General features: G+C 48.9%; 4 protein-coding genes across 4 annotated transcripts; all 4 read right to left on the bottom strand.

Annotated features, from left to right (window-relative positions):
* Positions 1-19: 19 nt before the first annotated feature.
* Positions 20-3,817, bottom strand: casp3b (caspase 3, apoptosis-related cysteine peptidase b). Its single transcript, XM_084448880.1, has 7 exons — positions 3,687-3,817; positions 3,036-3,129; positions 2,779-2,900; positions 2,445-2,573; positions 2,105-2,280; positions 1,695-1,809; positions 20-788 (listed from the first exon to the last, which is right to left on the bottom strand). Exons 2-7 carry the CDS (start codon positions 3,107-3,109, stop codon positions 559-561), a joined length of 846 nt encoding a protein of 281 aa, XP_084305006.1. The 5' UTR covers positions 3,110-3,129; positions 3,687-3,817; the 3' UTR covers positions 20-558.
* A 1,410-nt stretch (positions 3,818-5,227) lies between these two features.
* On the bottom strand, positions 5,228-8,370 carry LOC311317314 (centromere protein U-like; the record flags this gene model as incomplete). The annotated part of the gene is made up of 7 exons (XM_084448397.1): positions 5,228-5,350; positions 5,452-5,602; positions 6,088-6,149; positions 6,319-6,366; positions 6,468-6,546; positions 8,126-8,243; positions 8,331-8,370. The coding sequence occupies 7 exons, from the start codon at positions 8,368-8,370 to the stop codon at positions 5,234-5,236; spliced, it is 615 nt and encodes a 204-aa protein (XP_084304523.1). The 3' UTR covers positions 5,228-5,233.
* A 546-nt stretch (positions 8,371-8,916) lies between these two features.
* Positions 8,917-9,813, bottom strand: LOC311317313 (uncharacterized protein; the record flags this gene model as incomplete). Its single annotated transcript, XM_084448396.1, has 4 exons — positions 9,774-9,813; positions 9,594-9,645; positions 9,330-9,435; positions 8,917-9,146 (listed from the first exon to the last, which is right to left on the bottom strand). Exons 1-4 carry the CDS (start codon positions 9,776-9,778, stop codon positions 8,917-8,919), a joined length of 393 nt encoding a protein of 130 aa, XP_084304522.1. The 5' UTR covers positions 9,779-9,813.
* A 449-nt stretch (positions 9,814-10,262) lies between these two features.
* LOC311317764 (long-chain-fatty-acid--CoA ligase 1-like) lies at positions 10,263-27,919 on the bottom strand. Its single transcript, XM_084448872.1, has 20 exons — positions 27,887-27,919; positions 26,649-26,726; positions 24,745-25,147; positions 23,912-24,026; positions 23,590-23,756; positions 23,267-23,366; positions 22,505-22,680; positions 19,553-19,585; positions 19,399-19,450; positions 19,145-19,218; positions 16,550-16,627; positions 16,139-16,273; positions 15,914-16,048; positions 15,244-15,339; positions 14,423-14,495; positions 13,853-13,941; positions 13,451-13,567; positions 13,049-13,297; positions 11,776-11,847; positions 10,263-11,687 (listed from the first exon to the last, which is right to left on the bottom strand). Exons 3-20 carry the CDS (start codon positions 24,937-24,939, stop codon positions 11,547-11,549), a joined length of 2,097 nt encoding a protein of 698 aa, XP_084304998.1. The 5' UTR covers positions 24,940-25,147; positions 26,649-26,726; positions 27,887-27,919; the 3' UTR covers positions 10,263-11,546.
* Positions 27,920-27,975: the final 56 nt, after the last annotated feature.

The following is a 27,975-nucleotide window of genomic DNA, read 5'->3' as shown; positions in this document are numbered from 1 at the left end:
CGCAAATAAAAGACGCCTTTATTTATATTTCTTGATAACATGGTAGTGGTTTATCTGAATTTGCAAACAGACAGGTCAAACAGGTAATTTCCAAACATTTCACTCGGAGATCTTTAAATTCCACTGACAACATCACTGATCTGGATCAGCCAATTGTTAGAGGAGAGATGATCCTTTACTTGCAAACAAACTTCATATAACATTTCGGTCAAAGATCCTCATCAAGTTAAAATGGTGAGCATCTCTCCTCTACCCTATGGACATTCTATGCACCTGTCGACAAGTATTTCGTGTATTCGGTGTGCATAGCCTTTACAGCCAGGTTGCATTATCCAATTAAAACCACTTCTCATTATAACGCTTTGCAATGCTACTTTCCCTGATCAGACAAATCTCTGCAACAGAAAACAATAATTCTATTTATTCCAGAGTAATCCCTCTTCCAAAAAACATAATCTCAGTTTACACCATCACCCGAGACCCAATTACAGAACCCTCAGATTAGATTTTCCCTGAGGACCCCAGAGCGCCAGGCAGAGCACTCGTGCCCCCTGCAGGTCAATGGGGGAAGTATAGGTCCTTGGTCAGCATGGACACAATGCAGGGGATCTGCTTCTTGGCGCTGAAGCCTGGCACGTTGGAGGCCGACTCAAAGTCAAGCGCCACCTTGTGGTTGACCCTGGTCATGATCTGCATCAGCTCCAACTCGTGTCCATAGCGCTGCACCATCTCACATAGGGACTGTACGAACCAGGAACCATTAGCGGTGCTCCTCCACGAGTAGTAACCTGGGGAATAAAAACACTGTTACACACCTACTGCCAGTAGTAGCCCTGGGGAACTATAATGGCTGCATTCCAAATCGCATACTTTCATACTATATATTATGCCAAAAAATGATGTAGTATGTCACATGCAGTATGGCAAAAATACCAGAATGTCCTAATACATCTGGTTGTATTTTGCAGTATGCAAGCCAGCAGACTTTTCTGGCTATTCAGACCCACAATCCATTGCACAGTGGAAATTACATCACTTGTCCAAGTCGCAACAGCTGTGGACAAATGTTGCTTTATGGACTGTGATGGATGTGGGCAAATTTCAAGGCGCAATGTTATGACAAAGTAGAATATCCCAATTGTGTGCATACTGCGTGCTGTAATGGAAGAAAAAATTTGATCTAGCTATCAAATGTAAAAAAGGATTTGCCAAGGTTTGCTCAAAAGGTTCAGTCTGATTTATTAAGAAAACAATACGATTGCAAAAGAACCTCAGGATAAATCACAGAGTGGTTCATCCAACAGAAGTGAAACCAGTCTGGTGTTGCGAGGTCTTATATTCAAGCAATACATGGATGTGACGCTTCCAGAGATTTGATTGGCTAACCCATCTGTACACGTCATAATAAATGGCGGACATCATCAACAGTGGTCAAGAGTTCAGACACGTGATATTAGAAAGTAGGGTACATTTTGAATAGGTTTCAGGTGGGGACAATAGAACAATGGAAGGTCACTCTAGGCCAGGCTGAAAGTCTGAGGTGTGTCCCCCCCTGACATAAGAAACTGGACAAACAGTGGTGTCTCCTATTGGTTCTTACCTAAAAAAGCAACCATAATACATAACAGATACACACTGTTACACAGCAGCCAGGGGTCCCTAAGACAGACGTGTATCCCTGTGTGCATGAGTACCTGGGGCTGTGGAGTATGCATAGAGGAAGTCGGCCTCCACAGGGATCCTCTCTGGAGACGCGTCTGCTACAGCGTCCGTCTCTATTCCCCCATCCAGCTCACAGCCACGGCATGCCTGACACACACACACACACACACACACACACACACACACACACACACACACACACACACACACACACACAGTCAGTGGTCCTTGTCTCACTGTACTACCTATAATGTGCGATGCATTACCTGGGGTGGTATGGTGTATTACCTGGGGTGGTATAATGTGTTACCTGGGGTGGTCTGGTGTGTTATCTGGGGTGATATGGTGTTTTACCTGGGATGGTATAGTGTGTTACCTGGGGTGGTATGGTGTATTACCTGGGGTGGTATAGTGTATTACCTGGGGTGGTATAGTGTGTTACCTGGATGAAGAACAGCTTGGGCTTGCCTGCCATGCTCCTACAACGGTCTCCTCTGAACAAGCTGGTCAGCTTCTTCAGTTCCACATGTCCGTCTGTCCCATAGAACACACCCTCCTCTCCATGGCTCAGTAGAATACACACCAGGGAAGCCGCCTGGCTGTGGTCCTCTCTGGACACTGGGTAGATAGATAGTGGGAGAGATATTTAAGAGAGGGATGATGGAGGTGTAGAGGGATGATAGAAGAGGTGTAGAGGGATGACAGAGGAGGTGTAGAGGGATGACAGAGGAGGTGTAGAGGGATGAAGGAGAACGGAAAAAAGCTGCTGTGTCTAGACTCACCGCTGAGCAGCAGTTGCTGAATCTGCTGAACCGTTTGGTCGTTGGCTACTTTGACCCGGTAGCCCAGGCTGGAGAATACCTTCATGGCGTTGCTGGCATCTGCGTCTGTCCCGTTACGGAAGCCCATCCCTGCTCAGGGGAAAACAAAGAACACACTAGCTCTGAGGAGACACAGAAGATGTATGTACACCAATCAGAAACAGAACCTGGCAGGCAGGCACCCAGACAGGCAGACAGACAGGTGGGCAAGGCATGCAGAGACAGATCTGAGCTGTGTCAGGGAATCTGTAGGAACAACACAACACATTAATACATCCTGACCCTGCCCCCTTACCTGTTCCCCTGTCAAAATTCTTGTTGTTGATGATGATGCACTGCCCCAGGCTCGGGTAGTCCATGTTGTACCTGTACATCTCTGCAGGAGGCTTGGAGTCCACCTCATAGGCAGGGGCAAGTCTACACAAACACACACAAACCAACTACTTGGTGACCAGGCTTCATTCAAAGGACAGTGGTAGAGGCTGACCAAACGAGAGCTGAGAGGTTGAGCCTGGACTGGGGGGGGTTGAGAGACATGCAGAGCTAGTTTACCCTTGCCCTGCAGTCCCCCTGGCATCCACACTGTCTCCATGGAAACCTGTACCAGCATCCACCTGGTCGGACATGGCAGCAAAGGGAGGCAGAGCTGGAGAGACAATGAGACAAAAATCCAGGAACCTCTCAACAGATAGCCTACAGTAGACATGTAAGAGCGAAATACATACTCTCTGCTAGAGCGTTGGTTAGTGTGCATTCAGTTTTGGTTTAATTGAGACAGGTCTATTACAATTGAACCCTGTCCAATCCAATCAAGAAAATGAAAGTAAAACTGCCATCATAGCTAAATGGAACAATCAAGAACATAGTGGAACGTCACTGTTAAAATACAACGTTTGGGAAACAATGTAGTTTAATTTGTAGCTCAAAATGTACCCTCTCCATATGGTCGATAAAGGAATACATCACACGAGTTCAACAATGGGGGCAATGTATGTTCAGCAGGTAGCGAACTTTGAGAAGATACAATTTATTCAAGTATAGCCTACCTTGGCTACAGCTAGGACTCCCGGAAGGGGCTAGGCTGCAGCAAACCGAGCTAACGCTGTGACTAGTCTTGATTGCTCGTCTGTCTCGTCCGTCAGCGGTTTTATGTCAAATCCACCCCAAACACGAAATGACAGATGGGCCTACTGTACAACTTACCTTTTAGGTGTTTGAGATCAGCAGGTGTAAAAGTGAACAGTCTGTGCTGTGCCTTCCGTTCCAGAGAAGTTTATTAGGCTACGTGGGTGTAGAGTGGCACACCTTCATTCCTTGGAGAAACTGAAACGAAGTCCAAAGAAGTTTAAAATGTGGGCGGAGCTTGTAGCACACCTATGAACTACAGGAGCCTAAACTATATATTAACCGCACTGCGTAGGCGAGAATCCTCGGTATATATTTTATATATTGTACAGCACTTTGGTGCAACTTCGGTTGATTTTAAACGTGCTTTATAAATAAAGTTGACCTTGACATTGGTATCAAACAAGCTTAACGTGTATCTGGGGTATGTAGCTAGTAAAGCCAGTCGTTCCAGCTAGGAAACGGGTTTGAATAGCCTAACTCAGCTCGAACTTCTTCAATAGGCCCTGTGCACCCAGCTGGCAGACCCAGCGCACACCTGATTAATCACTTAATCCAATCATATAGGACAGGAAATAAAGCTGCCAAGTGACTTTCAGGAAGTAGTGGAGCTGGTGCACAGAGCCTATTAACCTGAGGCTCAGTTCAACTAACCCTAAGCTTTTATGTGAACAATGAACATGTGCTGAATATTTTTCTTAAGGCAACAACCTAACGTCCGATTAGATGTCTGTGTATTATTTAGCCCTATTTGGCCTTTGACATGTTTAACCTGACCGCTACTCACCGTCAATGTTCTAGCAATTGAATTGTTGCTCCCAGTGCATGCTAAAAGTTGCATTAAGTTTTAAATGCACGACTGATCAGTCCATTTTAATAGCCCATTACCATTTTTCCTAACATGCAAAACATGTTTCAATAACTAATGAAATGAAACCCAGCATTCACACTAATAACCATAGCAAATAACCTTACTTGACAAGTCGTCTTCCTCGGATGACGACACAATATTTGCCAGAGGAAGGAAATCTCATTGGTCCTCGGCGCGTGACTCAACACTTCTTTCGGGCTAGATTGAATTCTTTGAATTGATTGATTGATTGAATTAATTGATTGAATTTTAACCTTTCTCGGAGCAGGTTTGTTTCTTAATGACGTGTTGCTATGGATGCTTGTCTGGCTAAGCCTGCTTCGTAGTAGTAGTAGTAGTTGCCCCGACTTCAAGTCAATGTTAACACACCAACTCCTTTCGTCCGCTTCGTAGGCCTAGGATAGGCTACCACCCAGGAATAGTACCCCTCAATTGCCTCTTACCATCCTGCAGTAGCCTAACGTTCCTCAGTTGCCTGTCACCACCCTGCAGTAGCCTAAAGTTCCTCAATGTTCTTCTGCAATCAAATCAAACACACTATTCTGACTCATTCATGTACTTACTCATTCATGTAAAGACATTTATTTTGATACGATTTCAAGATAAATTTTCATTCATTAAACTATAATCAAAAGGTGCCACTACCATATAACCAATGTCTGAAGCACACAGACAGGCTCCATCGTGTCACTGTGTGGTTGTTTAGAATGTGTAATTTTCTAGTATGTGTGTCAAGTGTGTGTGTTTAGCAGTCTCAGGTTGGCATGTCCATGGCAGTCTCCAATCTGTTGTTGACCGTCCTCAGCTGCTTCTCAGTTTCCAGAACCCCCTGCATCTCCAGGAGCAAAGCTGGCAGGCTGGGCGCTCCGTACTGAGGGGTGGGGTAGGGGGTGGGGTCCAGGACAGAGAAGTTAAGAGTGGAACAGAGTCAAGCATCAAGTTACAGGTGTTAACAGTGACAGGTGAGCTTACCTTGTGGGGCTGGTCAGAGTTGACATTTTGCAGGTAGCTGCTGTGAAGCTGTGCCAGGCCTGAGAGGAGGGCGGAGCCTCTGCGGAGATCCTCCAGCCTCTGCTGCAGTGTGGCTCTCTCTCTTTGCTGCTCCCGCACCTCACTGGCATTCCTGGGGGATAAACACACTGTAGACCCTAACATACTGACCCTCCTGGGGGATAAACACACTGTAGACCCCAACATACTGACCCTCCTGGGGGATAAACACACTGTAGACCCTAACATACTGACCCTCCTGGGGGATAAACACACTGTAGACCCTAACATACTGACCCTCCTGGGGGATAAACACACTGTAGACCCTAACATACTGACCCTCCTGGGGGATAAACACACTGTAGACCCTAACATACTGACCCTCCTGGGGGATAAACACACTGTAGACCCTAACATACTGACCCTCCTGGGGGATAAACACACTGTAGACCCTAACATACTGACCCTCCTGGGGGATAAACACACTGTAGACCCTAACATACTGACCCTCCTGGGGGATAAACACACTGTAGACCCTAACATACTGACCCTCCTGGGGGATAATACACCTTAGACCACAACAGACCTCCTCAGGCCCAGGTCAGATCTCTCTCTCACCTGATGGCCTCGTTCTTGGTCTCCAGCAGCCTCTCCCTCTTTCTATTGATGGCAGCCGCCACCTAGGAGACCAGAGACAAAGCATGACCTCTGACCTCACTGAGACCTTAATGACCCAAGAGCTTACTGTCCCAGGGATCTACAGACCCAGAGATCTATTGCCTCAGGGATGTACCGAGTCTGATCCAGATATCTATTGCCCCAGGGGTCTACTGCCCCAGGATGTCTTACCTTCCTGTTCTCTCTCCTCAGGTGGTTCAGCTCCTGAGCTTCAGTGATCTGGACAGACAGAGTATCATCAAGTTTTCACACGCAGCCAGTGTTCAACTAGCACACACCAGGCAAGGTTCAACTGAAAATTGACCTAACCCTCGACTGACCTTCCCAGACAGCTGGTCCTGCATGGAGCAGGAGAGGTTGTCTATCGCCTGGCGCACCGCCTTCGACTCCACCGCCTCTCTGAGGGAAGCACACAAACAAGACATCACCTAGTTAACATCACCTGGGGCCGGTTGCACCAACAGGTCTTAACTTAGGTTGGTCTTAAGTGCTAAATAGGTCATAGCTAAGACCAATTTTTAGAATGGACGTAAGCCTGTTGCCCCAACCCACCTAGGCACAACTATGACCAGATAAGTGCACATACATGTGAAAACAACTGCTAAATAGTATCCGTTGCTGAGCAATACTGTTTGCATTGCTATGCGGGAGTACATTCTATTGCAGAATGCAGAGGAAGATATTATCTTAGCCATCAAGTGAGGAAATGTCAATTGAAAGTAGGCTATGATAGACAATGAAGGTGCACACACATTCCCAGTTACAAAGTATCTGAGAATTATGCAGTTACTTTGCATGAATTGTAACATAATACTGTACCAACTGTGCATAAATGAGAAATGAAATGACATGTAGCCTATTCATAGTCTGCAGTTTTACTGACCATTTAGATTATTTCCCAAACAGTGGACGAGATCATGTGAGTGGAGGCAGAGACTATTATTAAGCTGAAAACGTAACAAGAAAAGCTAGAACCGAAGAAGCAGAAGTTCGCAGCCAAAATAATATCTCCCTCTGCTTCAAAGACAAATTAGGCTACTCCACGCATCCATTTGAAGAGGGCGAATGTCCCTTCTGTTTAGGGTGATTGGCTATAAAACGAAACAGCCTTAAGGAGTTAGCGAGTTAACTTTGGTCAACATTGACTTTAAGTCGGGGTAACTACTACTATGAAGCTGGCTCTCCTTTTAGCCAGGTACATTTCCATAGCAACACGTCTTTCAGAACTAACCTGCTCTGGGACCGGTTAAAACTGAACTCTAGCCTGCAAGCGTCTGAGTCACACAGTGGTCATGCTGGGGAGATAGACCTGTAGAGGAGGGAGAGCTGAGACTGACTTCTAGAGATAGAACTGTAGAGGAGGAAGAGCTGAGACTGACTTCTAGAGATAGACCTGTAGAGGAGGAAGAGCTGAGACTGACGTCTAGAGGAGGAAGAGCTGAGACTGACTTCTAGAGATAGACCTGTAGAGGAGGAAGAGCTGAGACTGACGTCTAGAGGAGGAAGAGCTGAGACTGACTTCTAGAGATAGACCTGTAGAGGAGGAAGAGCTGAGACTGACTTCTAGAGGAGGAAGAGCTGAGACTGACTTCTAGAGGAGGAGGCGAGACTGACTTCTAGAGGAGGAGGAGCTGAGACTGACTTCTAGAGGAGGAAGAGGCGAGACTGACTTCTAGAGGAGGAAGAGGCGAGACTGACTTCTAGAGGAGGAGGCGAGACTGACTTCTAGAGGAGGAGGCGAGACTGACTTCTAGAGGAGGAGGAGCTGAGACTGACTTCTAGAGGAGGAGGCAAGACTGACTGACCTAGAGGTGCTGCTGAGACTGACCTGTAGATGAGGAGCTGAGACTGACCTGTAGATGAGGAGCTGAGACTGACCTGTAGATAAGGAGCTGAGACTGACCTGTAGATGAGGAGCTGAGACTGACCTGTAGATGAGGAGCTGAGACTGACCTGTAGATGAGGAGCTGAGACTGACCTGTAGAGAGAAGTGAACTCCAGGAAGGAATCCAAGACCACATCCAGATCACTAGGGTTCTTCTTCTTCACCCTCCCCTGGTGCTGCTGGTTCGGTCTGCTGACGGCACCGGCACTTCCTGAGGAGGAGGAGAGAAGAGAGGAGGGGCAGTGGAGGAGAGACGAGAGGAGGATGTGAGAGGGATCCAGAGGGATTGGTCTGATACTCAAGAGCTGCAGGTTCCTGATAGGATGCTTCTCTAGCATCTCTACAGGACAGTCCAACCAACAGGAGTCCAGTTCTGTTACCCGAGGATCCTGATGACTTCCGCCTTTGGTCCCGCAGGCTCTGCCTTGCACCAGAGGACTTCCTGTTGCTCAGCCTATCATCTGAGAACTTCCTGGTTTTGGCCATATTCTGGCTGGGGTTCTGTGGGTGAAGTAAGACAAGAAGGTCAGACTAACCCCGTCTCCTACTGGTCACAAAGCAGAACTCATCATTCTAATGGGTCCTTACCCAACTGAGGTCATCGCCTGACAGCTCCTCAGAGGACAGGGAGGATCTCCGCCTCTTCTTTGTGGGGCTTGGAGGCTTGGGTGTGTCTGTAATGGCAGCTGGGCTTTGGGAGACGGAGGGGGAAGCCCTGGCTGGCTCCTCACCTCCTCCTTTTCCTGCTTCCTGCAGGCTCTCCTTCACAGGCCTGGCCAGCACAAAGGAGATCAGATCCACCCTGACCTTCCTGTGATGTCCAGTCAGTCTCCATCTAATGTCAATACTTCCCAGGCACCAGTTAGCCAGCCGGGTGAATCAGCCTACCTGGCCCTGTGTTTGTCTCCCAGGCTCCTCCTCAACATCCTCCCTGGAACAGAGACCTCAGATGGGGCAGGCTGGCCATCTCTGACCGTGACTTGAGTCTGGGCCTTGGCGGGTCTTTTAGATGTGTCTGAGGTGCCCCCCTTGGGGCAGGCCCCCCCTGCCTCTCGACTTTGCCCCTCCGCAGGGGTCACATCTTCCTCCATAGCGGTGCTGTGCAGTGGGTTGCCTATGTGACCAAGGGGAGACATGCTAAGGCCTAACAGATAACCACCAGCAAGCTGCCACTACTACCACCAGCTACCTAACGTTACCAGTAATGTATCCACACTACCCACGAGCCAGCTAGCCACTAACACCAGCCAGGTGCTACCCACCAGCTATCCACTAATACCAGCCAGGTGCTACCCACCAGCTAGCCAGCCCCCAGCCTCGCCGTCGGTCTGGTACTCTTTCAGGAAGCTGGCTTTCTCTATGACGGACATGTTGGGGGAGAGGCTGCCAGCCTGATGGGTCCTCTGGGAGGTGGAAGAGAGAGAGAGAGAGAGAGAGAGAAGGCATAGCGTTACCGTCAAACGAGAGCTCACGTTAACTACAGTATGACTGACGACGCTTAGGTGGCGGGGACGACCTGGGTCTGTAACGTTATCTCAATTTAAAGTGGAAAATCACAGACCTTCTCATTTTGTGGGACTGATTTGAGTTCCTTCGCCCGTCTCTTTTTAGTGCTGTGAAAAGAGCATATTAAGCCCAACATTGTCTTAATATACTTTTGACTGTTAGCTACGTTATTAGTCGTCCTACTGCACACTGATGCTTATGTTCTACGTTTGATAGTGTTGTAGGTGATATTTACCTCATGATGAACCAGGTCAGCTGTTCTCGGTTGTGTCTCCCGCTAAAATGTTCGTGTCTGTCCGTCGGACCGGACTATACCACACACAGGGGAGAACCGACCCTTTACTAGCTTAACTAATCATGACAAATCTGGATCAAATACCACGTCGAGCCTTAAGCGTGCATAGTATATACTTGGATAAATATTCAATTTCTACATTCGCGTTGCCGCACTAATAGTTTTGCCCCACAACACAAAATTATAAAAACAGTGGTTCCTTCCGTCCATTCTCCTACGGAACGCGAGACACACCAATCCGGCGGTTGGCGATGCGCTTGATCTACAGTTTGAACATACTTTTCCCCAGGCTGTGAGAGACAGATTGTTGAGTTTATGAAACACAAATAAGACCATTTAACAGAAGTTTAGGAAGAGTTGCAAATTTGTATTTATTCTTACAAAACATAGCTTACCTCCCTGAGAGTTTAAGACAAAACACGGTCATAAAACCATCCAGTATTTCACAATACCCAAACGTAGCATTTCATTTTATTTCATAGAATTAGCATTTGAAACCAGCGGTGGTGCACAGAACTTATTTTGAATGTAGCTTCTCTTCTTTGCACTATTGCATCAAACATCTCCAGAAAAGACTTCACAACCCTTAAAGCAATACATTACACAAAGAGCACAGGAATATAACTGTTTTAATCTCAATGGGTGTGCTTTCAGTAGCATCTCTGCAATGCATTGAGTTTTTAAAGTGTCATCCCTGTTTGTCTTTGGACATGTTCACATCCTCTAAAACAACATCGTCCCATCCTTCCTCTTACAGGCATCTACTTCAGTTTACGCCTCAAACAGCATCAGCCCCAGAGTGTACATTAACTACAGTATGTACTGTATGCTGCATCACACACACTGTTCAGCCTCACCTGAACATCCCTGAACACCCTCGTTCTAAAGTGGGAGGTGATGCCTCACCTCCTGGGTGGCTCTGCTATGGGGGGCAGGGTTAGGACTTCAAGCCTTCTCCGCCATGATGCTGTTGCGATTCATCCACTGTCTAAAATTAACCTCCTTGATACATTTTAGACAAACCCAGACACCACACTAGGCCTCAGTATTGGATAACGCTTGAGGTCCCCCTGATCACCTCAGAATTGGGAAAGCTTCTTTTAGATAATTTAGATATATACTGGATGTTTGTAAGTGCTTTCATGCATGTAGCATGAAAGCATGTAGAAACTTTGTATATTCAATATATTGTATTAATTTGTATTTTGTATTAATAATTGTATTCTTGTATTTGTGTTTTGTATGCTCGGCTCCCTTGCAAAGAGACATCTGTCTCAATGGAATTCCCTGCATAAATAGAGGTAACAAAACAAAACAACTATAGTACTCTGTCATAGCTAAGGTCTCACAGTGAGGATGAGTGCTCTCTGAGCTCTCATTAAGACAACCCTGAGGGCCATGTGAATGGAGTTGAACTACAGGTCTGTAGTTCTGTCAGAGCTTATGCTGGTAGTTCTATAGAAGAGAACTAATGATGTATGGTGGTGTAATGCCATCTATAGATTTACAGTCCTTAAGTACACATCACATAACAGTTACTTACACATCACATAAGTTACTTCTTCCCTTTAGATCCTTTTGTTTATTCCCATCATCCTCCACCTGCTCTTATCACTCTCCTCCCCCTCTCCTATCTTTCACCTTGTCTCCTCTTCCTCCTGCTCTCCTCCTCTTCTTCCTGCTGCTCTCCTCCTCTTCCTCTCCTTCTCCAGGTCACATGCTGATGGAGGAGTAGAGTAGGTCGATCTGCTCTCTGAAGAAGTTGCGTAGCTCCGCCCTCTTGGCCTTCAGCGTGGGGGTGAGGAGGCCATTCTGGACTGAAAACATTTCTGTGTGCAGTGCAATGTCCTTCACCTGGATCACACACAGTGATAATGAGTCACACAGTAACCCAGCTCTGTATTAAGTGCTGTGTTCCTCAGGCAGCTGGATTAACCCTTACTTGTTCAAATGACTTCAGACCTCCTTCTTTCCCCAACTTCAACATGTCTTCCAGGATGGCTCTTTTCACCTCCTGAGGAGAACAACAACAGACAGGAGGGTGAGGAAGAGAGGAGCAGGGAGGAGAGACAGACGGGATGATGAGGAAGAGAGGAGCAGGGAGGAGACAGATAGGAGGATGAGGAAGAAAGGAGCAGGGAGGAGACAGACAGGAGCAGGGCTGTGCTGGCCATCTGTAGGTTCTGGAGAATCACAGAACGGCCGCCGGCGATAACGGCCCCCGTCAACAAAATGAAAACATTGTTATATATACTGACGCAGCCGGCTCAGCCGGCTCAGACTCCAGGGCCGTTTTTTCGTCCCAGCACGTCCCTGGACAGGAGGATGAGGAAGAGAAGAGCCAGGAGGGTGAGGAGACGGGAGAACAAGAGTAGATAAACAGTAGATAACTCAGGTGTTCCCACCTTGCTGCTGGGTCAGGGTTAGGGGTTAAAGGTTGAGGTTCCCACCTTGCTGCTGGGTCAGGGTTAGGGGTTAAAGGTTGAGGTTCCCACCTCGCTGCTGGTTCAGGTTTAGGGGTTAAATGTTGAGGTTCCCACCTTGCTGCTGGGTCAGGTTTAGGGGTTAAAGGTTGAGGTTCCCACCTTGCTGCTGGGTCAGGTTTAGGGGTTAAATGTTGAGGTTCCCACCTTGCTGCTGGGTCAGGGTTAGGGGTTAAATGTTGAGGTTCCCACCTTGCTGCTGGGTCAGGGTTAGGGGTTAAAGGTTGAGGTTCCCACCTTGCTGCTGGGTCAGGGTTAGGGGTTAAAGGTTGAGGTTCCCACCTTGCTGCTGGGTCAGGGTTAGGGGTTAAAGGTTGAGGTTCCCACCTTGCTGCTGGGTCAGGGTTAGGGGTTAAAGGTTGAGGTTCCCACCTTGCTGCTGGGTCAGGTTTAGGGGTTAAAGGTTGAGGTTCCCACCTTGCTGCTGGGTCAGGGTTAGGGGTTAAAGGTTGAGGTTCCCACCTTGCTGCTGGGTCAGGGTTAGGGGTTAAAGGTTGAGGTTCCCACCTTGCTGCTGGGTCAGGGTTAGGGGTTAAAGGTTGAGGTTCCCACCTTGCTGCTGGGTCAGGGTTAGGGGTTAAAGGTTGAGGTTCCCACCTTGCTGCTGGGTCAGGTTTAGGGGTTAAATGTTGAGGTTCCCACCTTGCTGCTGGGTCAGGGTTAGGGGTTAAATGTTGAGGTTCCCACCTTGCTGCTGGGTCAGGGTTAGGGGTTAAAGGTTGAGGTTCCCACCTTGCTGCTGCAGAGCTCCAGGTACCCTGCTCCCCCCAGGCCCTTCCTGTTGGCCCATCCAGGCAGGAAGTCGGGGTCGGGCACCACGATGGCGACCAGGCAGGCCTGCAGGCTGTCCCCATGGACGAACACCTGCGCCAGCGCAGCACAGCGAACGTACACGTTCTCAATCTTCTCTGGGGCGATGTACTCCCCCTGAGCTAGCTTGAAGATGTGCTTTTTCCTGTCCACAATCTTCAATGTGCCATTCTACACACACACACACACACACACACACACACACACACACACACACACACACACACACACACGATAGCAAATTAGTGTTGTGTTAGTGTGAGAATGTGGTAGGGTCATGTGGCAGAGGTGAGGTCTGTGAGGGGGTCAGGAGGCCAGACTGACCGGTAGCCACTTCCCAATGTCTCCAGTGTGGACCCAACCGTCTGCGTCGATGGTCTCTCCCGTCTTCTCTGGGTCCTTTAGATAACCCAGGAACACATTGGGCCCTTTCACACAGACCTGGAAACACACACACACAAACTCCAGTGAATCAGTCTGCCAGTGAACCAGCCTGCCAGTGAACCAGCCTGCCAGTGAACCAACCTGCTAGTGAATCAGCCTGCCAGTGAACCAGCCTGCCAGTGAACCAGCCTGCTAGTGAACCAGTCTGCCAGTGAACCAGCCTGCTAGTGAATCAGCCTGCCAGTGAATCAGCCTGCCAGTGAACCAGCCTGCTAGTGAACCAGCCTGCCAGTGAACCAGCCTGCCAGTGAACCAGCCTGCTAGGCCCAGTGAGGTGCCCACCTCTCCCTCTCCGTTAGCAGCCAGGTAATTCATCTCTGCCACGTCCACCAGCTTGATAGAGTTACATGGCAGCGGGGCACCTACATGACCTGGAGACACACATACACGTTAAGATGGGGACACAGTGACTAGAGGTCTGCCTAAAACAGCAGCAGATGGGTGGGTAGGGATTTTTAGAAACAGGCACGCATGTGGTGTGTTCACTTGCGCATACAGCCATCTGAACACACTGGTTGCATTCTCTAAAGGGTACTTATTGTGTTTTGTGTTAATTTGTAAAATTGTAATTTTTGTAAATTGCAAATTTGTAACTTGTAAATTTGTAATTGAGTATGAGTCTATCTGTAGCATATTCTTGGAGCCGGCAACATTTTACTGTGACTGTACACCGTACATTATAAAATTAAATTTAAAAAAATAAAACGAATAAAAGAAATCTTGAAAATCTTGAATCTCTTCTTTTTGGTGTGCCCTTGGCTTTAGACAACCATGTGTGTGTGTGTGTGTGTGTGTGTGTGTGTGTGTGTGTGGATGTGTGTGCATGCGTGTGTGTGTAGAGGTGTATATTACCTGCAGTCCAATCGCCGGGTATGGTCATAGTGCAGCCAGCAGTGCACTCGGTCTGTCCATAGCCTTCATAGAACTGTCAGAACACAACAGAGAGGCGGTCAGCAGTCTGACAGATCCAGGCCAGTGAGACAGAACAGGCCAGGACAGGCCAGGACAGGCCAGTGAGACACAGAACAGGCCAGGCGAGACCCAGAACAGGCCAGGCAAGGTGAGACCCAGAACAGGCCAGGCCAGGTGAGACCCAGAACAGGCCAGGCCAGACGAGAGCCAGAACAGGCCAGGCCAGAACAGGCCAGGTGAGACCCAGAACAGGCCAGGCCAGACCAGGCCAGGTGAGACCCAGAACAGGCCAGGCCAGACCAGGCCAGGTGAGACATAGAACAGGCCAAGCCAGACCAGGCCAAGTGAGACCTAGAACAGGCCAGGTGAGACCCAGAACAGGCCAGGCTAGACCCAGAACAGGCCAGGCTAGACCAGGCCAGGCGAGACCGAGAACAGGCCAGGCTAGACCAGGCCAGGCTAGACCAGGCCAGGTGAGACCCAGAACAGGCCAGGCCAGAGCCCTCAGGACACCCAGTCTCCCCACCTGACACAGTCATGAACAGATAGCCGAGTTAGATATTAATGCAGGCAGTCACACATGCGCGCGCGTACGCGTACACACACACACACACAGAGTTTATCAGGGAGACCTTGAACACAGAGCAGCTTTATTAGGGTGGGACTCTGCACCTTTGTCTTGGAGATGCAGGCGCACACACACACACACACACACACACACTACAGCTGAGGTATGTATCCCAGCATGCCTAGTGTCTCACCTGGCAGCCAAGCGCAGCACGAAGGAAGGTGAGGACAGTGGGAGAAATGGGGGCGGCGCCTGTGATCATCATACGCACGCGGCCACCCAGGCTGGCCTGCAGGGGGCGACAGAGAAACACGCAAAATGAACACTGGTGGAACACAGATTTTCAAACACACAGGATATAGAGCACAACAGACTTTAGAACACAGGAAGAGCACAGACCTAAGCAATACTGCTAAGGTTGGTTTATAGTGAAACCTTCCAACATGTGTCCCCAGGTGCCCCAATCAATATTCTATTGTCAGTTGACAAAAATCCTGTCATGATAATTTGTTAAAAGTATAAACCCAGAACGACTGCTTGAAGCTCAGTATTGCCCAATCAACTGCAAGACTTTAACAATCAACAGCTGCAAAAACTCTATTTAGATTTAACGAGCCTCGGCTATTACTAACCAACTTTAGAACTTGCCTGCACCAGTACCTGCTACCCTGCTGCCAAGTAACCACGGAAACGGACACAACGACAGGGTCAAATCATTTTCATGGAGAACAACCATGACGACACTGGGCAGAATGAGTATATGAGTAAACTACAGTTATGGCATTTTACCTGTATGTATCTATAGTATAAATCAACCTTTACTCAGCTACAGTACATGTGTGTGACAAACAGGAGGTTCTAACCTGGACCTTCCTGAAGATGAGTCTGTCCCATAGGCTGTCTCTCCTCATGATGCCGCTCCTTAGCTCCGCCTCCTTCCTCCGATAGGCGAAACCCAACAGCCAGCGCTTCAGAGATGTGTTGGCCTGGCCAGAGATCTACACACGCACACACAGGTACTATTAACAACCTCTACTAGTGAATCCTGGGTAATGTAGTCCCTGGGCCGGGGTCCAGAAGAAAGTCACCTTGTCGAACATCCTGTTGAGGAGTCGTGGCACCACAGGGAAGATGGTGGGCCGGAGAGCGGTCAGGTCATCCATCAGCCTCCGGACGTCCCCCTGGAAGAAGCCAATCCTTGCTCCGTGGACCAGCATAACGCCCTGGGGGGCAGGGGTCGAGGGTCAGACACAGAGCACCAGGACCAGCATCTCCCAGCAGCAGGGGGAACAGCAGCAGCAACAGGAGGAGGAGCAGGAGGAGGAGCAGGAGGAAGAGCAGGAGGAAGAGCAGGAGGAACAGCAGGAGGAACAGCAGCAGCAACAGGAGGAGGAGCAGGAGGAGGAGCAGGAGGAGGAGCAGGAGGAAGAGCAGGAGGAGGAGCAGGAGGAAGAGCGGCAGGAGGAGCAGGAGAAGGAGCAGCTGGGCCAGATACGTACCTGGACAACTCTCTCAAACATGTGGGCCAGGGGCAGGTAGGAGATATGAACATCACTGGGGTTGAACATACATGTAGCCTAGAGGACGCAAACACACAACAGCAGCACAAACACACACACACACACACACATAACAGTCCAACACACACACACACACAACGCAAAAACAACAACACACATATGACAGGACACACACAGAGGGGAGAGGGGGGGCGTTATTATGTTGTGGGTGTACCTCCAGTACCCTCTGAAACATGGGAGAACACATCCTCATGGTTGGTTTGAAGAGTAGACTGGAGGAGAGGAGATGAGGAGAAGAGGAGAGGAGGGGGAGAAGGCAGGTGGAAAGCAGAGGGGGAGGTGAGGAGAGGAGATGGGAGAAGAGAAGAGAAGGGGAAGGTACAGAAGAAGAGAACAGGAGGAAAGGTGAGGAGGGTTGAGGAGATGAGGGGAGCGATAGGAGAGTGGAGGGAGGAGGGGAGGGGTGAGGAGGATTGAGGAGAGAGAGGGATAGGAGTGGAGGGAGGAGGGTAGAGGAGAGGAGGATTGAGGAGAGAGAGGGATAGGAGTGGAGGGAGGAGGGTAGAGGAGAGGAGGATTGAGGAGAGAGAGGGATAGGAGAGTGGAGAGGAGGAGGGGAGAGGTGAGGAGGATTGAGGAGAGAGAGGGATAGGAGTGGAGGGAGGAGGGTAGAGGAGAGGAGGATTGAGGAGAGAGAGGGATAGGAGAGTGGAGGGAGGAGGGTAGAGGAGAGGAGGATTGAGGAGAGAGAGGGATAGGAGTGGAGGGAGGAGGGTAGAGGAGAGGAGGATTGAGGAGAGAGAGGGATAGGAGTGGAGGGAGAAGGGTAGAGGAGAGGAGGATTGAGGAGAGAGAGGGATAGGAGAGTGGAGGGAGGAGGGGAGAGGAGAGGAGGATTGAGGAGAGAGAGGGATAGGAGTGGAGGGAGGAGGGTAGAGGAGAGGAGGATTGAGGAGAGAGAGGGATAGGAGAGTGGAGGGAGGAGGGTAGAGGAGAGGAGGATTGAGGAGAGAGAGGGATAGGAGTGGAGGGAGGAGGGTAGAGGAGAGGAGGATTGAGGAGAGAGAGGGATAGGAGTGGAGGGAGGAGGGTAGAGGAGAGGAGGATTGAGGAGAGAGAGGGATAGGAGAGTGGAGGGAGGAGGGGAGAGGAGAGGAGGATTGAGGAGAGAGAGGGATAGGAGTGGAGGGAGGAGGGTAGAGGAGAGGAGGATTGAGGACAGAGAGGGATAGGAGAGTGGAGGGAGGAGGGTAGAGGAGAGGAGGATTGAGGAGAGAGAGGGATAGGAGTGGAGGGAGGAGGGTAGAGGAGAGGAGGATTGAGGAGAGAGAGGGATAGGAGTGGAGGGAGGAGGGTAGAGGTGAGGAGGATTGAGGAGAGAGGGATAGGAGTGGAGGGAGGAGGGTAGAGGAGAGGAGGATTGAGGAGAGAGAGGGATAGGAGTGGAGGGAGGAGGGTAGAGGAGAGGAGGATTGAGGAGAGAGAGGGATAGGAGAGTGGAGGGAGGAGGGGAGAGGAGAGGAGGATTGAGGAGAGAGAGGGATAGGAGTGGAGGGAGGAGGGTAGAGGAGAGGAGGATTGAGGAGAGAGAGGGATAGGAGTGGAGGGAGGAGGGTAGAGGAGAGGAGGATTGAGGAGAGAGAGGGATAGGAGAGTGGAGGGAGGAGGGTAGAGGAGAGGAGGATTGAGGAGAGAGAGGGATAGGAGTGGAGGGAGGAGGGTAGAGGAGAGGAGGATTGAGGAGAGAGAGGGATAGGAGTGGAGGGAGGAGGGTAGAGGAGAGGAGGATTGAGGAGAGAGAGGGATAGGAGTGGAGGGAGGAGGGTAGAGGAGAGGAGGATTGAGGAGAGAGAGGGATAGGAGAGTGGAGGGAGGAGGGTAGAGGAGAGGAGGATTGAGGAGAGAGAGGGATAGGAGTGGAGGGAGGAGGGTAGAGGAGAGGAGGATTGAGGAGAGAGAGGGATAGGAGTGGAGGGAGGAGGGTAGAGGAGAGGAGGATTGAGGAGAGAGAGGGATAGGAGAGTGGAGGGAGGAGGGTAGAGGAGAGGAGGATTGAGGAGAGAGAGGGATAGGAGTGGAGGGAGGAGGGTAGAGGAGAGGAGGATTGAGGAGAGAGAGGGATAGGAGTGGAGGGAGGAGGGTAGAGGTGAGGAGGATTGAGGAGAGAGAGGGATAGGAGAGTGGAGGGAGGAGGGTAGAGGAGAGGAGGATTGGGGAGAGAGAGGGATAGGAGTGGAGGGAGGAGGGTAGAGGTGAGGAGGATTGAGGAGAGAGAGGGATAGGAGTGGAGGGAGGAGGGTAGAGGAGAGGAGGATTGAGGAGAGAGAGGGATAGGAGAGTGGAGGGAGGAGGGTAGAGGAGAGGAGGATTGGGGAGAGAGAGGAATAGGAGAGCGGAGAGGAGAGAAGTTTAGAGCTAATGTTAGGCAGAGGCAGGTTAGTGCTGAGACAAGAGAGAAAACAGATTACATTGTGTTTTTTTTGTCAAATGTACAAGATACAGTTACCATGTACAATGAAATGCTCAGCATACAGAAGAGACTCCAGAGGCCTCCTCTCTCCCCCCCCCCCCTACCTGGGTGATCTTGATGAAGGCGGAGCAGTTGGCAACAACATTCCCATGAGTCAGCATGGCTCCCTTGGGGTTTCCTGAAAAGGACAGCATATACACACATTATAGGTCCGGAATATATATATATATATATATACATATACATATACATATACACATACACATACACATACACATACACACACACACACACACACACACACACACACACACACACACACACAAACACACACACACACACACAGGGGGAAGGTTACCTGTCGTTCCACTGGTGAAGCAGATGAGTGCCATGTCCTCCGGTCTGGGGGGCTAGGGGTCAGACATACCGCAGTCAGGGGTCAGACATACAGCGGTCAACTGTTACAGGACAACACCATCAGACAATCAGGAGAGAGGGGTGCGTTTGCTCACCTGTGGTTGTTGGTGGTGGGCCCTGCCGATCGCCTAGGAAACAAGAAGAGAACCATAGTGAGAACTAGAGCCAGCTAGTGTCCTGGCAACAGCAATCCCCAACATGGGCGGCAGCAGTGAGTAGGCTAAACAAAGCGGAGGGCGCCGAATCGCCAGTAGAAGAAGACAGTCGATGCGCTGTGGATATTAGCCATTTAAGTGTATAAATTTGCCTTTTATTTGAAAGGTGGGGGACTACAAACTGTAGCGACCTCAGAGAAAAGGCTTTCATCTTTCCAACGATGTGTTTACTTTGGTGAGTAACGAAACGGTTTTGTCTGTAGACTCGGACGAGCGGGCCGAGGAAGCGCATTCATAGGTAAATCGCATTGAGAGTAACAGGGCGTTATCTGTAGGATATCGCCCTGGACCAGGTCTATACGGGGCCTAAGCTATCATATTGTCATGATTGGTCGTCTGATAAAAATACGCTCCACTTCATAGCGGATTTCTCAAAAAGTTGGAACTATTTTCAACTTCAGGAATCCGCTCTGGCCGGCGCACAGCGCAAATGCGCAGCGCATTTCAATATCCGCCCGCATTTTGATCTTTTCCCATAGCTTTGAATGGAAAATAAGCTGCCGAAATCCGCAGCATATTTAAAAATAAATAAATAAATAGTGCACACACCCTAAAATACTACGCAAGAACGGAATTTAGAATGTTAGAGGACTTCTACTTGAAATCCAGTCCTCTACCCCAGCCCAGTCCTCTATCCCAGCCCCAGTCCTCTATCCCACCCCAGTCCTCTATCCTCCCAGTCCTCTATCCCAGCCCAGTCCTCTACCCCAGCCCCAGTCCTCTATCCCAGTCCTCTATCCCAGCCCAGTCCTCTACCCCAGCCCCAGTCCTCTATCCCAGTCCTCTATCCCAGCCCAGCCCTCTACCCCAGCCCAGTCCTCTATCCCAGCCCTCTATCCCAGCCCAGCCCTCTATCCCAGCCCAGTCCTCTACCCCAGCCCAGTCCTCTACCCCAGCCCAGTCCTCTATCCCAGCCCAGCCCTCTATCCCAGTCCAGTCCTCTACCCCAGCCCCAGTCCTCTACCCCCCAGTCCTCTATCCCAGCCCAGTCCTCTATCCCAGCCCAGTCCTCTATCCCCCCAGTCCTCTATCCTCCCAGTCCTCTACCCCAGCCCAGTCCTCTACCCCAGCCCAGTCCTCTACCCCAGCCCAGTCCTCTACCCCAGCCCAGTCCTCTATCCCCCCAGTCCTCTATCCCCCCAGTCCTCTATCCCAGCCCAGTCCTCTATCCCAGCCCAGTCCTCTATCCCAGCCCAGTCCTCTATCCTCCCAGTCCTCTATCCTCCCAGTCCTCTATCCTCCCAGTCCTCTATCCCAGTCCTCTATCCCAGGCCCAGTCCTCAGCCCGGGCCTGGGGCCGGTTGCACAAAACACCTTAAGTTAATATTTCCCTTAAGTTCTGACTTAAAGGGCAATGCTCGTTTTTGACAACCTGGACCTTATTTACGACATATTATAAGAAGTTTGACTCACCAAGATCACTTTTGTGTAGTTCGGAGGCCTGTAGAAGAAATTTAAAATCCAGCGCGAGCCAGTATATCCATGTAATGACGGTGATCGGGGCACCGAGAATGCAGTTTCTCAAAATCTATTTTCGGCCGCTAAACGGTTGTTTTCATCAATCAGATTGGATGAATCGACAGTTGAGATTCCTCAACGCGAGGCATTGTTGTGGTTTTCAAATACGGGGTCTTTAGCCTCTGTAATATGATCTTTACACGCCTTTCCCCACTTGCTCCAGCACGCATGCGCACAGGCCAGCGCGCAGACTGGCTATTCTCCGGCTCACATTCTCTGCGCTACGATCGGATTGTTGCTGACGAATGACGACGACAATATTGTCGGCACCAACAACGATCGTAGCGCAGAGAATGTGAGCCGGAGAATAGCCAGTCTGCGCGCTGGCCTGTGTGCATGCGTGCTGGAGCAAGTGGGGAAAGGCGTGTAAAGATCATATTACAGAGGCTAAAGACCCCGTATTTGAAAACCACAACAATGCCTCGCGTTGAGGAATCTCAACTGTCGATTCATCCAATCTGATTGATGAAAACAACCGTTTAGCGGCCGAAAATAGATTTTGAGAAACTGCATTCTCGGTGCCCCGATCACCGTCATTACATGGATATACTGGCTCGCGCTGGATTTTAAATTTCTTCTACAGGCCTCCGAACTACACAAAAGTGATCTCGGTGAGTCAAACTTCTTATAATATGTCGTAAATAAGGTCCAGGTTGTCAAAAACGAGCATTGCCCTTTAAGGTTTCCTTAAAATAAAATATGTTGCACAAACACCCTTAAGTATTCCCCTTATGGTTTCCTTAAGATGTCCCTCAAGTATTTAGGGTTTTCTACTTATCTCGGCCTAATACTTAAGGAGTCCCTTAAAGTCTGTTAAGGTGTTGCACAAAAGACCTTAGCAAGCAAAATAAGGGGAAAAAAGTAAGGGACCTCTACCCCAACCTTAGCTAAGTCACATGGCTGCGTTTATGAACATAAACGATGGAAATCGCGTCCCAAGAAGAGTGTTCCACGACAGGGAGAACCCACTAGACACTCTTAGTGAGGAGCAACTGATATTTCATTACAGATTTGATCGACAGTGCATTTTTTTCCTCACAGTGTCGCAGGACGTTCAAGTGTAGTGATGTGACAGATAGCCGGTCACGTGCTAGCAAACCAATGGTCACCATGGAAACTACAATTTTACCGTTGTAAAATCTCTTTCCTTGTTTGAAAATCCTTAATGTTTCTCCTTAGCTAAGGAAACCTTGTAAGGGATTCTGTGCAACACCCTTAAGTAATTCCCTTAACTAAGGGGAAATTAACCCTTAAGGGTCATACTTAAGGGGAAAACTTAAGATGTTTTGTGCAATCGGCCCCTGGTCTCCTCACCTCCATGTCTGCCAGGCTGAGGACCTGGATGCCAGCCTCCAGCCCGCGCTCAGCCAGCTCTGGGTCCAGCCTCTCGATCAGGATGATGGTTCTGATACTGTGCTCTCTGCCCCGCACACACTCCAGCACCACAGACACCTTCTCTGGCACGTCACACACGATGGTGGAGATGGAGGCTGGGTGCATGCATGCACGCACACAAAGAAAAGAAAGAAAAGAAAGAAAAGAAAGAAAAGAAAGAAAAGAAAGAAAAGAAAGAAAAGAAAGAAAAGAAAGACAGAGGCAGACAGACAGAGAGACACAGACAGACACAGACAGACACAGACAGACACAGACAGACAGACACAGACAGACAGACACAGACAGACAGACACAGACAGACAGACACAGACAGACACAGACAGACACAGACAGACACAGAAAGACACAGACAGATAGATCCAAATTAATCCACAAGCTATCTTTAAAGAACAAATCTAAATAGATGAAGGTTACAACAAAAAGAAGAGGAGGAGGAAATTAAATAGTAGCAGCAGTAAAAGAAGCAGAAGTAAGAGTTATACAGTAGTAGTAAGTAGTAGTAGTAGTAGTAGTAGTAGTAGTAGTATTAGCAGCAATAGAAGTAGTAGTACTATAGTAGTAGTAGTAGGTCTTTTTGCCACACCACCATTATAAATAAGAATTTGTTCGTAATGGTTTTGTCTAATTAAATAAATGCTAAATAAAATAAATAAATAAAAAGTAACAGTAGCAGTGACCTACCCTTGTCTATAATGTAGGCGATGGCTTCGGTGCCCAGAGTGTCGTACAGAGGGACAGACACCAGGGAGTAAGTATAGCAGGCCAGTTCTGAGATGGTCCACTGGATAAACACACACACACACACACACACACACACACACACACACACACACACACACACACACACACACACACACACACACACACACACACTATATATAATAAGCCTACAGGCCATACCTCTGGCGGTTTATCTGGTGTACTGTATGTGTGTGTGTGTGTGTGTGTGTGTGTGTGTGTGTGTAACTGTGAGTGTGTGTGTGTCTCCAGTTGTGGCATCTGACCTCAGGTCTGTTCTGGGAGAAGATGCCGATGTAGGCGTCTGTGGTGGCACTGTGGCCCCTGTGGAGCAACGCCGACCCCAGAGCCTCCGCCCGCTCTGCCACCTCGCCGTACGACAGCCAATCATACGGCTGCTGGGGCTTCCTGGAACCCAGGCACGGCCCGTTGTCTGGAGAAGAAACACAAACTGTTAGACACACACACACACACACACACTCTAACACCACCATCAACTCAACATCACATGAACGTGGGTCTCCAAAGGGTTCTAATTAAAAGGGTTCTGATGATAGTTCTAAAGGTTCTGGTGGTTCTGGTACGTACTAGACACCTGGATTCCTCTCAGGAAGAACTCGTACATGGTCTTGGCGTCCTCGTAGTAGTGTGTCATGTGACTGTCGCTGTTCACCAGCACCGACCGCCGAGCAAGATCTGCTCCCTGATTGGACAATCACAACGTAACTCAGACCAGAGAGGTACAGACCAGATACAGACTAGAGGTACAGACCAGATACAGACTAGAGGTACAGACCAGATACAGACTAGAGGTACAGACCAGATACAGACTAGAGGTACAGACCAGATACAGACTAGAGGTACAGACCAGATACAGACCAGGAACAAAGAATCTCAGTTCACCGGATTAGAAATCTACATGCAGTCAATACGCGGAATAGACTGAAGGACAAATTCACCCAACCAAGGATACAGACGGAAATGGGCAGACGGACTTTTATATATAGGATGGTGATCATGTGGAATTCATTGCACTGACCATAGTGCTGTATTTTCCTTCTTTTGAGAACAATTTTACAATCTTTTGTTACAATAATTTTAGATGTGTGATTTCGTAAGTAGCTGTGTTTTTGAACTATTGTATTTTACTGTTATTATTGTATTCACTATCATGTTTCTTTCTTTTCTTATTTATTCTTGAATTCTATTTATGAATTGTAGTATTTTCTACTAATTGTAGTATTTTCTGCATTATTGTATACATTGTATGTATTGTACTGTATGTTTTAGTTGAGGACTCTTGGAAGACTAGCCGATGGCTAAAAGAGATCCTAATAAACAAACAAACTGGCTGACCGCCTAAAACCTGCTCCATCACTTTGAGAGACACGCAAACAAACCCGCGAACACACACAGCCTACCTGCACCTGCACAGACTGCATGTTGAGGTCGCAGGGAGGTTTGAGTGGGCGGGGCCTGGTGGCCAGCCAATAGGTGGTGAGGGCTGCCAGGCTGGCCACGCCCACCAGCGTGTGGGCAGGGAGGCTCCTCAGGAAGTGCTGAAACTCCTCCAGCTCTGGAACATGCAGCTGGCGCGCCAGCTCCTGGGCCCACATGCTGCCGGGAGAGGAGGGGGCTGGGGGGCTGGGTCTCTGGGGGGCTGGCTGGGTCTCTGGGGGGCTGGCCTGGTCTCTGGGGGGCTGGCTGGGTCTCTGGGGGGCTGGCTGGGTCTCTGGGGGGCTGGCTGGGTCTCTGGGGGGCTGGCTGGGTCACTGGGGGCCGGTGGTCTGAAGGGGCTGGAGCACAAGAGCAGCTACACGCCGTCTACAAAGGGGAGAGGGCCAATAAGCATTCTATAACACCTGACACACATGCACAATCACACAAAACTCACCATCATGATTGTACAACCGACTCGGTTGTCAACTTGGTCTTTAAACCAATCATTACCACTGCCTGAGGCGTTGAGAATAGGCAATCAGTATCTCTCATGACTTCTATATTAATTAACTAGCAGCCCAGACTGTTCTCAGGCCGAGTGGCTGAGGAAAGACTGTGCAAGAAACTAGCCTGCATCTCTGGACTCCACAGTCCCTCTACATTGCAACATAAAGACACACAAGCAGGCCACACATTGCAAACAGCTGCACCACGACATTGTAAACACGTTCAAATTATTTGATTCTCACTGTTTCCTATGGAAGCCGCTCTTCCATTTTCATGGAACGTAGCAATTTACATACTGTTAGATATATGTCATGATCTCGGACACATGTTTGCAGTAAAATGCATCTATCCCACCTGCTAGAGTAAAGATAGCCAAGTGGTGAAAAATACTATTTTTACAAGGTGCTAAGAGTCCTTGTGGTTTCTTCTAGGAATAATTACAAGCAATATCCTACTTCTAGCTATCTATGCATGTCTTGTCTAGTCAAGTCTAGTCTAGTCTAGCTAGTAGGGTCTATAGGCTAACTTTAGCCACTCTTCAGACAGTTGCACGGTTAAAGGGCACCGCATATGCTGTTTTTACCTACCTCAAATCGGTTTCTGTGGTATCATAAAAGTGAATTTTATTGTCCTATGCAGAAAAAAACACATTTCACCCCTGAGCTATCTTATTTCATCTGTCTTAATGGAGTCCTGTGAAAGCCCCGTTGACTAATGAAATGGAGGGGGAGGGGCGGAGGAGCAGTGCCAATTTCTTCACGAAGAATTGGGACAAGATGTAGCATACGTGTGGATTTTTGCAGCCGAAAACAGAACAGCGATGCGGCATAATTCCTGATGTGACGCGTGACGCGCTCGACTCGGCTGGAATTCAGAGTTCAGAGCGGAAGCAAACCTGGCCGCTAGGGAGGGACTATGATAATGCTCCTCAATCTACGTCACCAAAACGTCAGTAACATAGCGGAAAACTCTGAAAATCCGAATGGCTTGTTGAAGTGTGGAGCTTTCAGGGCAGGAGAAAGTGTGCTGACCATAAACAAACGACTGGTTGTTTGATATCAACTTTTGTACATTGGTAGGACCATCAGAGACCAACGTGTAAGATAAGCACATTACAAAATTGATTTAGCATGTGCGGTGCCCTTTAATAAAATTTCAAAACATTTTAGTTAGACCTATGTATTGACATACATTGAAAATACAGTTGCTGTCAAGTTGGTGCAGGTGTGCGGGGCGATCAACACAGCACATATGCAAGGTGGGGTTGAAGAGGAGCACCAGTGCTCTGCAGGCTTGACGCACACACCCAACACACGCACGCATGCACACAAAAACAAAAACGAGGCCCACAGAGACACACAACTGAAACAGTATTTACCTAATCCAAAGAAGGGCCAAGCAGATGTCCTCCTAGGTGGGTGTGTGTGTAGATGGTGCCAGTCAGACAGTGAGTAAGCTGAGAAACAAATACACACTGACTCTACACTGGACTGGTCAGTCTGATGTGTAACCTCTGCTTATCCATCAAAGGTCACACCCCTGCAGGACATCCAGGTCTCTCATTGGTCAGCAGGTACAGTATGTGCTGAGTCAGCTGCTGAGTGGATGATATCAGGAGAGGGTGATTGACTGACTGACTAATGTAACTAAGAAAATTAATCTTTTAAATGATCCCACTTGGAAGGTCACAAAATCAGCAACTCCATGACTGCCCCTTTCCCTGGCTTGTGTAGTTGTGTGTGAATGCGCGTGCAAGGGACCTACAGAGTGAACTGCAGACAGTTTGCTTAATCTACAACCGCAGTTAAAACTGGTTGATCCGATCACTCATTTACCTGCCCTGCATGGCTGAGGCTGACCCCCCACAGCTCCCTGCCCAATGCTACATTCTCACTATACTCCATCTCACAACATGCTTACGTGTATGTTTGTGTTTGTATAAGTGACAAGACAGGATAGGGGGGGGCAGAATCCAGTGACAGCTGGGTGGGGTCATGTTACACCATCCAATCAGATAGGGTCACCTTTCACCTCATAACCTGCAGGCCAGTGGGGGCGACCTCCTCCCCTGCTGCTGGGGGCTGCAGATAATACCTCCAACTCAAAATAACCCAAGATAAAAATGAGTCATTACTATCAGAAGACTATGCTATGCCACGAGATACCAATACTTATCTCAAAAGTGTGTATTCTTCTTTCGCAGACACAGACACGTGACGTGATCAGCTCTGAACTTCTGAACGGTCAAATTGCTGCAGCTCGGAGCAACATGCTGCCGGCGACGTGGCCGAACATACAATCTCAGATGCCTAACATAAAATCTCGTACACATACCTGCTAACTACACTAGTGAACTTAACCTCAACCAGGCATGCACCCGCGGCAGAAATTAATTCTACAAGGTAATACTGTGTTCGCATGATTTACATAAACGCTCTCACTCTCTCATTCATGCACACCACCGGTGTTCAGTATACAACACTGATCACTTCAACAGCTGGAAAAAAACTCTTAACTGGTCAACTTTGCACATATAGGCTACTTGTTCAAAACAGACTGCAACAGCAATCAATAATCTACAATTTACAGACTAATTATTTCCAATTTTCCACCAACCTGTGACACACGCGCCTTCGTCCTAATATTGACCATGCGTCTCGCGACGAGTGGAGGGCGGGGTTAGTTAGTACAATACCGGCTCGAGA

The sequence above is a fragment of the Borostomias antarcticus genome, assembly GCF_949987555.1.
Source record: "Borostomias antarcticus genome assembly, chromosome: 14".
Taxonomy (NCBI): Eukaryota; Metazoa; Chordata; class Actinopteri; order Stomiiformes; family Stomiidae; genus Borostomias; species Borostomias antarcticus.
This window is presented reverse-complemented; position numbering and strand designations above follow the sequence as displayed.